Source organism: Acanthaster planci, linkage group LG13, assembly GCF_054643075.1.
Source record: "Acanthaster planci isolate LZ-2023a linkage group LG13, COTS_SCS, whole genome shotgun sequence".
NCBI classification, from domain to species: Eukaryota; Metazoa; Echinodermata; class Asteroidea; order Valvatida; family Acanthasteridae; genus Acanthaster; species Acanthaster planci.
Window position 1 is genome coordinate 4713354 of NC_141789.1, and position 13154 is coordinate 4726507.

The 13154-nt window shown below is 40.0% G+C and overlaps 1 protein-coding gene across 2 annotated transcripts in view; it reads left to right on the top strand.

Moving 5' to 3' along the window:
* The window catches only part of pcgf3 (polycomb group ring finger 3), a 60980-nt gene that overhangs the window by 12706 nt on the left and 35120 nt on the right, over positions 1 to 13154 (top strand). For both annotated transcript variants that reach the window (XM_087144716.1, XM_022238634.2), the window contains exon 2: positions 9807 to 9912. In XM_087144716.1, the coding sequence (XP_087000842.1) occupies positions 9807 to 9912 (106 nt within the window). The remainder of the gene's footprint in view (positions 1 to 9806; positions 9913 to 13154) is intronic.

The window sequence follows — 13154 nt, forward strand, 5'->3', positions numbered from 1 at the left end:
GCCCAATGTCTCGATTTGTGGCCCAATGTCTCGCAATGGGGTTTCCACAACAATGAAGTTCAGGTGTAGGCTGGTGTGTACCTGGCAAAGGTACACAGTGGCTGTGTGTGCCTATCAGAGATTTGATTTGTTGACTACTGGATAATGTCAACAACATTCTTGACCCCGTGTGACCCTGGACGCAGGTAGTGGGGTTGGCAGGATCACTGTATTACTCAGCTGGGAGGGCTGTATTATTTCTGGCACAGGAATTGATTACCCGTGGGCCGGCTTTGTACCGGTAGCCGCCCAACTGGCCTAATCAGGCCTGACTTAAGTGAACTTGATTCGGCGATGGCAAAGTTCATCAACACAGTTCAACGACTGGATGCTTATCTGTCTATGGGAAAACTGCAAACCCCTGGATCATTTGTTTTCTGGTGTTGCGTGTGGGAAATTTCAAGCCTTTTCTGGTTTTATTTTAGAGAATATACTGTGTCAGTAGTGACATTTCAAACTCTGTCCAAGTGTGAAAAAATTGCCGTAGAGATACGCATATTGTTACTACCTTGGCCTTTTGCATCAGACAGGTACATGCCGTAAACTACAAATTGACCCATGATCAATTAATAAAGTGATCACCTGCTATTTTGCTTATGCCGTATCATCTTACAGTTCACCACGCTTGTGACAAGAGCCTTCGATTCATCTCATCGCAACGGGATCCAGGCTGGCGTGGGCATCTCAGTCTCTATGCCTCCTACGCTTCGATCTCTCTCACCGAGGGGCCTTTTCCCTGTTGTCCACTCATTTTTCCCCCATTGTCTGGATTTTTCTGTATGATTATTGACTGTCATTTGTCCGTGGCAATAATCAAACTCTTACCCAGGTGTTGATAACCATCGCCAGTGACAGGTCTCACAAGTCGTAATGACCAGCTCAGCATTGATAATCACATCTGACAATCATTCCATCTGACGAGTCGACGCTCTCTGCAAATTAAATTTGCACATCAAGTTTTCCCTAATCTGTCAAGTGCATCCACTTGAAGAGTTTAATGCCAAGTCAACCAGTCAGCTGCATGTGATTTTAAAAAAGAGGTCATTTCTTGTCTAATGATTGTTTTGAATCCTACATGTACATGTAGATTGTTTCAATTTGTGTTACAGTTTCACAGAAACGGACACCCTTATTTTAGGAATTTATGCACGCATACATGTACAACTTTAGGATCAATTTGTTCCTCTGAATCTGCCTTTCTGTTTCAAAAAGGCCTTATATGAAGTCTGTGCTACAAAACAAGTGCCTACAAGGAGGAGCATTTCTCCCCAGCAATTGTTCATTCTGAAATTCTGCATACCACTGTGCATTGTACATGTACATTATGTTCCTGCCCCAGTAAAATGAATAATCATTGCAGTGCTGATACCTCAGCTTGTGATGTGTACAAGGTATGCCTTTTTGCTGATAGCTGGAGTGCAGTCAATATCCAGAATCTCTTTACCAAATGATTCATGCGTGATTTACTGTCATTCGAAATGGGTTCTGCTTGAACTGGTTTGCTGTGTGGCTGCCTGGTTTTCGGGATCAAGTATTGCAGGCAGGCTTTATCATACATTTCCTTTTTGTTCCAACAAACGTCACCAGAGAGTTTCCTCTCTCGTTTTGAACTCGCAAAACACACAACATTGTGTGTGTTCAAGGGGCAGGCATGTTATTGCAGTTTTGTTTGAAGTTCGCATAATGTGCAAAACTACATGTACATGTACCCCCTGTACATGAACAGGAACTTGTAATGCATGCGTGGTCAAAGGCTCCCAAAATGTACATTTCTAGTAATGTTGCCCCTCAAAAAAGGGTATGGAGGTTGGTAGGAATTTTTGTGTGCAATCATATACATGGATGTGTGTATGTACAATTGTACATACAAACACACATGTACCGGTACATGTACATTTCCTCTGATATTTGAAGGTTTTATAAACATGTATATGCAATGTGCGTTATCATGTAACTAGTGCAGCTTTCCATTAGAATGACAGGTATTTAGCACCTGCACATAATGTACATGTACATGTGGGTCTGAACTGCTGATCCTGATGGTGCCAACAGCCAAATTTTAATCTCAGCTGGAAAAACAATTACGTGTAGCTTTTTTGGGGGGCCGTGGTAAAATGAAAGAGGATGAACCCGTCAAAAACACCCAGAGTTTGCCTCTTCTTCGTCTGAGTGTTTTAATTTGGCTGCATATTATTGGTCGGCTTGCTGCAGCTTGGGTGGCGAGATGGAGAGGGGGGACGGAGAGAGAGATGCATAGCACCTGTTACTAATTGGATCATCGTCATGATGTACATGCAAATACAAATTGATCATCACTCTGGAGTTCATTGCTTTGTTTAGCCGTGCCGATGCATGTTGGTTGACGGAGAAATTATGAGTTGATACCAGCCATGCTGTGACGATATAGCAAGAATGTGTACACAAATGTTGTGCTGCACTTGGAAAGAGTATGTACATGTAGCGCTGGCATGGCCAATTTATTTTATCAAGCCAAGGGCTGTCCAAAGTTAATTGGATTACGAGTGAGTTGTGCAGCAACATGGTCTAGTGGTTGCAAACTCAATACTGATGTGAGTTTGAACCCCTTTAATTGTTTGTTGCTTCTGTTTTGAAAATATGTTGCTTGCTGGTTAGATGCAGCTGAAGCTCGTAACAGTTTTCAGGTACTGGGTCATTTTGGTTTTGAGTCCAATCTGTGCACTGGTTTGAGGGCATACATGTCTGTGAGGGTGGCTGATGCCCAGATTAGCTACTTGCAATTGTGACCCGCTCTGCAAAAATGAGCCACAAGCCATCGGAGCCATTTTTGAGTTTTAGTTTGTTTTAGATTGAGGAATTTGAGCTGTTTGTTTTGATGTGTGACTCGTGAATTGAATGTTTTATGGATTTTAAATTGTTGAGGATTCCTATTGCGTAAACACTGTGCAAGATTTGGTCTAAGGACTCAAAAGTGGCTCAGGTGCATTTTTGCACAGTTCAGTGGGGGGGGGATCACTGTTGCTTTTGCTTGTTCCTCAGAATTGCCCTAATGGAGCTCTTGTGTCATTAAGAACTCCCCAAGCAGTTGAAACGACTCTTTCAACCTTATCAAATCAGGGCACATTACTTCGGTTTTTCTGTTGTCCAATGGTAGCTTGTTAACTACACAATACATCGTATGAAGTATTTATCAAAGCCAATCCCAAACTTCGCCTGAAGCTAATGTAACATAGGGTTACTTTTAAAGCGAGAGCATTCTGAAGGCAGTTTCATGACCTGTTTTTCATAGACACAGAAACAAAAACCGGTTTCATTGTTTCAGATTGTTCTGGGAATGAAACCAAAAAAGGGTGGGAGGATTCCTGTGAAGTGGGGATCCATTAGTTCCAGTGTACTGAGTGTCACTTGAGTTAGTATACATGTACATGTACAGTACTTCTTAGTCCCACTGCACATATACATGTACACTTTGCAGTATGAATGATAGAAAGGGAACAGGTTGATCACCTGCCTTCACTGTATGTAATGTGGTTCTATGCATTTTCTATCAAATGAAGGAAATTAGTTTCATGAAATTATATAATTTCAAAGGAAAAGCCTCATTTTAGACATCAATTTCCCCAGTTTGTCCTCGTTTCCTTTTCAGTGCCCAATAGTGTCATGCACTGCTGCTTCATATGACTGCCACTTACATGTACATGTAATTACAAGTTGATAGTGTCTTCAGAATTTCAACCTCATGAATTTAAACTGTTGACAGACTTAACAGCAAACAGTAATTGGTTTTTAATAAAGTAATAAATATGTACTCGGCCCGTTTTAAACATTCCTGTATGACTGGATTCAGGAGAATCTACGTGTATGCTGATGACACCCAAGGTGAAGGTGAGGGATATTATATTATCAGTGTGCATTCCCCTGAGCTGGTCTTAAATGATCTAGCGGTATTCCCATTCAAAAATACATTTTTAGTCACAAAATTGTAAATTTCTGAACAGCTTTATTCAGAATTTTTTTTTCATGTCTAACAATGCTGGTCCATGTACATGTACTACTACGGTATGTTGCTGTGTTGCCTAGGTTGGACGTTGTCTTCATTTCATTACGACTGACGTCCAGGGTATAAAAGTTGTGTACAAAATGACCACAAATTGGGTTCTAATTTGTTCTTGGTTTACCTTGTTGAAGAAACTAATTTTTCACGTTTACAAGTTCTTCGTTGCCTTACATGTACATGTATCTATCCATCTGGGGGTTTAGGAATTTCAGAACGAACCATGGACTGCAAAATTGAGGAAAATAAGTGAGAGACAACGTTATTTTTGTAGACGTAATTCATCCGTTCTTTACTTTGTAAAGTGCACGCACGTACAGGAATCCGAGCTGCGTGCATACACTATGTGGGCGCGATTTCCAGTGAAAGTCTGTTGTATGCTTGCTACACGGAGGCCGTGACTGGTACCCGGCTTTAACCCGCGTGCCGTTGAGACGATATAAAAATGCAGTTCCGTTTTTGTCGGATCGTTGGCTTCAGACTGACCAATTAACCCCCTATTGATTACCCCTAAAATGTTCAGAATTTGTTCTTCTTTATATTTCGGTTTATAAATGTAAATTTGCTAAATTTGCTACCTGCTATTTTATAAGAATAACCTTGGTCAGCATAGAAGGCTTTGTATATGCATATATGTATGTTCTTTTATGGGAATATGTTCATCAATGATCTCTCAGAAGTGTTTAACATGTTTAATTTGTTCGTAGAGTTTTTATTGGCTAAAGATGTATAAATACACAATATTGTAGAGATCTGATTTTTATAAAATGAAACAGTAACTTATCTTGATAATGGAGGAATAAAAGAGAGGATTCCGTCGTAGGCATAATGATGGTAATGAACAGGCAAGAGTGATCATATACTGATCAGGAACACAGTATGCAGAAGCTGTACTGGCGCACGTACGTGCGGTAATGCACAAATCGTGCTGTTGATTGGCATTTCCTTTTTTTTATTCATAAACTAAATATACAATAAGCAGACTGAAGTGGTAATTGGCTGTGACGAGTTGGATTTTAGAGCTACGGACAGATAGCTAGACTGTGTTGAAGTTTTAAAAAAATCTCCTAATTCAATCGTATGGTTTTTGGGGTGGGGAGATGCTCTTTTAAAACTCTCAGCCTCGCGTAGGCCTACATCAAAACGCTGAAAACTCCAATTCATGTGTACTATGTAGTTGCTTGGAGTCCTCTGTAATCATAAGTGCCTTCTGATATTCTTGTCAATGTTTTTCAACAGTGAAGAAATCATGTCGCCGAACAGTTTTTGTCAGTGGGCTTAAAATCCATTGGCTTGGGAGATTGACGTTTATGGTCATGCTGGAGCTCTGTCTGGTTATCGGGTGATGAATCCCCAACAATGTGCAATTTCAAAATATTCAATCTCAAAATAGGTGATTTTTTTTGTTTTTAAATTCAGGCCCAAGAGATTATGATTGTTAATCGTTGTTATTGACTCGCATCATCAGTCTAATTTATTAAAGAAACTACCTATCTGTGCCTGCGTGTTCTGGAAAAGTTTTCTATCTCTTAAAAAAAATGTATTCGGCTTAACTTTTAAAATGGGACAGATCCGGAGATATGAGGAAATTGCTAGCAACAGAAATGTGCCAAAGCCTTGCTGGATAATACCCTCTCCCCTTGACACGTAACTGCCGGGAGCCCCTTAACTTCTGTCGAAATTTGTGGACACCTTTTGTCCGTCTATTTAAGTTTGCCTGTTAACACATAATACATGCTAAAAAAAGGCCAGGATTTGTACAAACCATGAATTTTAGCTTTCCGTACTGGCCGTAGGAGACTCGGCTTGCATGCGGGTGACTAGGCCGACCATCACGAACACAAGCCACAGCCTGGCCCCCGGCCCAATGTTGTATGTACTCGGCATGGAGATCAACGGTACAGTGTACTTGTGGCTGAGAACCACGTTGCGCTCTACCAGTACGTGCTTTATAATCATGACTATGACCAATAATCGATAATTGGTTGACGCTTCATCTGGTAGTGAGGCTAAATAACTTTGAAGGGTTTTAACTTGAAGTTCTGATGTGTGATACTCTGATGGTTACCTTTACTTCACAGATTAGCAAGCAATTTGGTCCTAGGATTAATGTTAGTGTACATGTACATCCAGTTTAAATTTAGGATTAGGTACTTGCAGAGTTACCGTAGTGATATCGCAAAATGTCTTGAAGCAAAGAATGAGTATAGAAGTCTGTGACAAGCAGAGGCATGAAATTGGGCATTGGGCCTTACTATATACTGGTACATGTACCTTGGAAAGTACACTCTACAATGTGTACATGTATGAACATGTAAGCCCGAAGCAAATCTTAAGTACATTAATAACCTGCTTTTTCCCCTCAATCACAGAGATGTGCCTACTTGTTCTTATGCACAGTAACTCTGATTAAATATCAAATGAACCTTGATACAGTGTCTTGTGGTCTTATTGCTCATGGGGGGGGTATCATTCAAATACATGTTCCCGCAGAGAGGCCTGATCCTCTGGCCTGCCCCTCTGGCCTGCCCCAGGGCTCCCCACTTAATAAATTGCTGTGGGCGGGGCTCTGCATCGTGTTGTCCCTGCACTTACATGTAGTAAGCATGTGAGAGTGTCTTGCTCTGTGGATAAAGAGAATGATAAAGTGTGATATTTTTGGAGCGAGTATGTGTTGAAATGTCTGAACCATGGAGTGTAGTGTTTGTTCCTCCTACTGTAGACCAACCAAATTGTGTAAATGAGTAACATGTCACGTGTACATGTAGGTTTTGCATGCACACGTACTGGTACAGTGTATTTTTCTTAGGAATTGAAATCAAGTTGCTTTAATTAATAAGTACCCTTAGTGTGTGGTACATCATACATATATTGCTAATGGTACACTATGTTTAGCTCACTGTTTCTAGTGTACACCATTTTGTGCATGCATACGTGTTCATGTACCCAGTACATGTACATTTACCCAGTACAGTACATGCAGCTGCTACACTGCACATGAATTTCTGGTCACACATCTCATGTGGCATTTCCAACCACTTATCTTTTTGTCTCAAAAGTGGACATAAATGTAGGCCCATCGTAGGGCCCACTCTGTAGCCTTTTACATGTAACTTTGCTAGTGGCAGATTCTGCCTGTCCAGACCTCCATCATTGCTCACAGTATTGAAGCAAAATTCACCGGGGACTTCTTTATCTCTGAAGCACCAAAGTACACGTACTTCCCCATGGCATTTTTATGTAAAGTATACATGAAAACAGTTCATAAGCCTCATACATGTACATGTATGTAATAATGTTAGTGTTTAGAGATGGTACTACTGTTTGGAGATGGTATAATGCAAGTGTTCTCCAGTCAGTGCTTGCAAAAGAGAAATGCCCCTTTCTCTGCAATTGGGGTGACTCAGAGAAAAAGGTGCAAAAGTGCACAACCCTATCAGCAAATTTCATTGCCCGGAGGGCATGGTAAGGAGCCCATGTGGAAGGTACATTGTACATGTACACTGTACATGCATACTCAAGTTGCACAGCACGCCTTTTGTTCTGGTCTCCTTTGAAAGAGCTAGCAGATCACCCAAGATTAATCTACATGTACCTTACGGAGGCTTGTATACATGCACACACTTTATGTCCAAACCGCGTAGAAACCGAAATTCTGATGAGTTCCAAATAACCCTTTCCATTAATCTAGAATCTTATGACCAGTGTAAAAGTTAAAAGGAGTAAAGACTTATTTCCTTTATTTGTAGACATATGTGGAAGTGGAAGAGTGTCAGTAACCATGTTCAAAACTTGCTGAGAAATAAGCAAATAATCACTGAAGTGATCAGACATGAAAGGTAAAGGTAAATAAAGATGATCATGTTAACCATGATCTTACCGCTTAAAAAGATCCTCTGCCTGATTTGGAGCCAGGTTTCAGGATGTCACATGGTAAACCTCTAGACTAAATTTGAAGTTGCTTAAATGGTACCATTGCTTGTAACTGTAAGGCTGAGCCTGTAGGCTGTAGATCAAGTATTTGTAAGAATGAACTTGCTCATCAATAAGGATGTTGTGAAAATACCTCCTGAGGAAAATCCGGAAGAAGATGAAGTGCATCAAATCAGAAGACTCGATACATGGACACTATGCATCATGCATCATTTCATGTACATGTACATATGTACATGTACTGTATTTGAGCTTGCTGTATGTGTGCAGCTTAGACTGCAGGTACTGCCCTTGCTCAATTTTCCCCCTAACTTGTCATTTCCCGTGAATCACAAGGAGGGGTGAAACATGGAAATTGTAGCTTTCCTTTCTGTTTGTTCATCTGTGCATACATACAGTGTACTGTGTATGTAGCTCTGTGTGGCAGCACAAACCCTCTCCTGATAACTGTCCAAAAAGTGGTTCTTTAAAGGGGCCAGTTTTCTTTGATGCCCTTTTTATGCGATGTTATACTCTTCTTCAATGTGCATGTACATCAACGAAAAGGGTCTGATATCATTTAGGGTAAGGTCTGTTGAAAACAGTTGTTCATGCTTTCCCAGACAACCGAAGGCATTGTTGCTGTGATGCCATTCAAGGAAGATACTTATCAGTTTATATGTGTTTCTGGTCAGATTGGGAACCCGAAATTTACTGATTTAAAATATTTCCTGGAAAGAGATAGGTGTATTTGTTCTTTCATCACCATGTACTTCTACTTTAATTACTCAACAATGAATCCCCAAAGAAAAGGATATTTGTGAACAAATCGTGGTGTCATTAAATGAAGGGATTTAATGTTGACGATGAGGGTGACAATAATTTTGCTTTGCGGATATGGAAATTGGCATTTGCATAAAAATTGAAAAAAGTGCCAAAATACCTCTTACATGTAAGATAGCGAAACAAAACTTAGAAACATATTTGAAACTCTGAGATTTTCAAGGGTTTTTAAAAGATTGCATTGTGTTGACCCTGGGAGGATCAGATTACCGAGTGTCAAATCTTAGAATATCATGTGAGTTACATGTATCTTGATGGTGTACATGTACATGTACTTGTACATAAATGTCATTGTGTATATGGGCAATGTTTATGTTGTACACTGTTTATATTGTAATCAGTAATGTGTGGCACGAATCCCAAAACTGATTGTTTTTTCCTTTTATTTTAGATATTGTTCTGTCAGATAATTTTGTCCAGACTCATTTGCACAGTGTTCTGTACATAAAGCATTCAGATGGAGGGCTGTGTCCAGAGCTAGCTCCAGAGCAAGCTGCATGTAACTTGCCCCTGAAAGTTGTCATAGCGGTAGCTCCACCTCTCGGAGCCAGCTCCGCATTTAGCCAGCCCTATTTCTTGCACCAACAATTTGTGAGGCTACATGTACATGCCCATTGTGGCTCCACTTTAAGCTCAGTGAGGTTTCTTTTACAACCCAGGCCCAGTGTATTCAGTTGTTTAGAACTTATCTGGCCTTGTCAAATTGACTCAATCGGCCACTGTTAACCCATAGAGCTAGGAACACCTTTAATACATGTACATACATGTACATTGTGGCATGGAAGTTTTTCTGTTAACCACCCAATGAATTCACTGATGTTGGTTCTCCTGCGAGGAGGAGGATATTAGAGGATTCGGGAAGGGTTCAACGGGTTGAGAGAATGCCCAGTGGGTTTCAAAGGGTTTAGAGCTTGTGGAACTTGAAATGCACATGGATGTGTATCATCATGCGCTTCTACTTTCTGTTCTTCCCTTCCAGATGGACCGGCGGGTGAAGCTGGTAGATCTCAATGAACAGATCTGCTGCAAGCTGTGTAACGGCTACCTCATCGACGCTACTACCATCACCGAGTGCCTCCATACCTGTAAGTATATCAGGGGAGGGTCCTCTTGGTGGGCATGACTTTGAGCCCTTCATTGCTGAGACTTGTTCCTCTTGGATATTTCCCCAGTGCAGGGATATTTCCCCAGTGCAGGGAAAAGAGCGATGTCGTAAATTAACTGACAAGAAATGGATTGTTTGACTTCACTGAGTAGTGGTTTCGCTCTGTTGTTTCACCCTGTGACTTTCTAAAACAAACAAGAATGCAAATTTGATGTCACAGAGCATTTATGGTGAAATTTGCCAAGGTCGAAATGTGGGTATTTGCTGTGAATTAGCAGTGTACATGTACATACATGTACATGTATGTCAATATTTCAGGGTACACTCAGTCATGAAAATCCTGAGTGTCCTGGAACATGTATGTCCCATTTTTTTTGTTTGTTTTTCAAGAGTTTTGAGCCATCTTTCCACAAGTGTGTTTTCAGTCCATTTTTTGTTTTACATATAAGTGTATACGTACATGTACATAGGTCAGCATATGAAATTACATTTAAACTATTCAGCTTACACAAAAATGGACAGAAAATGCTTGTATGGAAAGGAGGCTTTAATTGCAGTAATGTGCATATGAATGGAATGATACAAAACAGCTTACATCCATAGTCAGATTCACTCTGTACATGCTCATGTACACACTAAACGAAGAAAGTATGTAATACTAAGCTGCACATTGTCTCGTATTTGGAAGATAAACAGGATAAGGGTATATGATAATATTAGTTTTATAGCAATCTATGATAGTATTAATTTTGTAGTAATCTATCCAGCGTTGAAGGTGAAGATAAAAACTGCATGGGCATAACCAATTGGATTAGATTGGCCTGTGGTTTTTCATGTGTGAAGAGCGACTGCCCGATACAAAACTACTGATTAAATTGGAATAGGATTGTGAGGTTGGCATGGTGGACGTCCCAGCGAGATGAAGCTTTGCAGTAGTTACCAGATGAATCTCCTTTGTGAGTGAGGTACATGTAGGTTCTGGAAAGAACAGGTGGATTGAACATTTCGGGCTGTTAACATCTTCTGACTGACGCGTCTCCAGATGAATGACAGAGCACACGCCCCAAGAAATGTTGAGTCCGCCAATTTGTTTCAGAACCTCGCTCACAAGAGATGAACATGGTGTTGCAGTACACCTTTGTCTCATTGCATTGCAGTAACTTGCAAGACCCATGGCACTATTCATCAGGGATTATATCCCGAACAAGTAAAAATCACATGATTTGACTTTTATTATAAAAGTCTGTTGATTGTTGACCCTTTACTTTGGTTTGTTTCCAAATTACATTAGAATGTAATCTTAGAATCCTGAATTTCTAAAGAAAAAAAATTGATCAAATGAGTATTTGAACAGTAAGGCACATCTACTTGTATTGTACATGTATGTGCCGGTAGTAAAGAATATGCTACCGGTAACAATGAATTCAGACTTTTGTGACTATCGTGGCACCATTACAAGTAGGAAATTACTAAATTTTAAAAGAAGAAGAGTCACTGAACAGTGCTAAAAGAGTTCAACAAGTGAGCAGAAAAGGGTATGTACACATACATACACAAGTATTGTTCCTTGTTAGAAATATCATTCCAGCCCTTAAATGGAAAAAAGACAAATTTTCATTTGAAAAGGTAAAATATTGAATGTTCTTTACAGAAGTTTCTCGATTTTTGCACTTTTTTTCATGACAATGGGATGTTGGAGACTGTGCTGAGGGAGACCGTGCACAATGGCCTGAACCGTCGGCCTGGGAGCAGCTGCGATTGGATATGAACATTCATTGTTGCGTGCGACGAGCGTGCGATGAATTGCAATGGGAAATTGAAAATCCCAGGAGAGTTGAGCTGTTGACTTTTCATTTTACATTATTGAAGCACAGCACTGGGATGGCAGCCAATGCATATTGTCTTTATTGAAGTACAGGGGTGTGGAAAATGTATTTTTGGATTTCATTTCTCCGTGTACATAACCGGTAAATGTACTTTGAATTTGAAGAAGGAATCAATTTGCATGTGTAAGTTCAATCGGTTTTCATTTGCTAGAAATGCATTTTAATTGCTGTATACACATTTGTACTATTTTCATTCATTAGGTACATGTACTTTTGACATACATGTACATGTAGCCTTTCACACAATTTTTTATTGTAGGGAAAATTTAAAGTGAATATCCAGTGGGGTCAGCAAGAGGAAATCTCAATGATAAATCTCAATCTACCGGTATGTAGTTTTTGAAGCATTTGAAAATATTACCGAACCTCTGTGGGGAGGGATGCATTTCTATATATCGGAACAAAGATTGCTTATTTGACATTTAGAGTAAGGCCCCGCATACATGTGTACAAGTGATATACATGTTGGGCCTTACTCAAAGCAGTGGTGCATGTGGATGAAATTTGATTAATTAATTATGTGTACACGTGGTGTGCATTTGTAAAAGTACAATATACATGTGTATGTAGGTTCCACATTAATTAAAGGAGATGTACTGGTAGATGTACGTATGCACATGTACATGCACATGGAGACCTGTACATGTATGTGTACATTTACATGCACGTGTACATGTATGTGTACATTGGGTCCAGTGCTTAATTTCAGTTTCAGTGGCCCAGTTGATCCTTACACTGTAATCACTGAAAAGTCTCCATTAAATGAAGGCTGATATAGGAAGTGTACAAGATAGGCCTACTCAAACATATTGGTATCGGTGCATGCACCAGTGTTGAACTACATGTACATATGTGGATGAAATTTTATCAATTGATTACGCGAACAGGTGGTGTGCATTTGTAAAAGTACACGTACATGTACATTGTACAGAACTTAAATCCAACAGGTTGTTCTTTCGACTATTGTAACAGTATATGGTACTTGTACATTTATGTAAAATTTGGGTCTCCATTTTGTTATCAAGCAAATTTCCCTGGCACGAACGACGCACAGTTACATGTACGGTATCTTTACAGTTAGACCACCCTTTATTAACCCTCCTTCTGTTTTAACCGTCAAAAACAGTAAAAAATGCCTTCCAATTGATTCCCGAGTACACAGACATATGGGAAATTTGACTGATTTTGACTGATATGACTGTGTCAAGAATGCATCTTAGCATGGAGGGTTAATCCCAGCATTCAGTTTGAAAGCCTACCAGGGGAAAGAATCTTATTGTCTCAACAGGCCCGATAACGGTGTGCCCCAGACCTGTGGAAAACTGTGTACATGTAT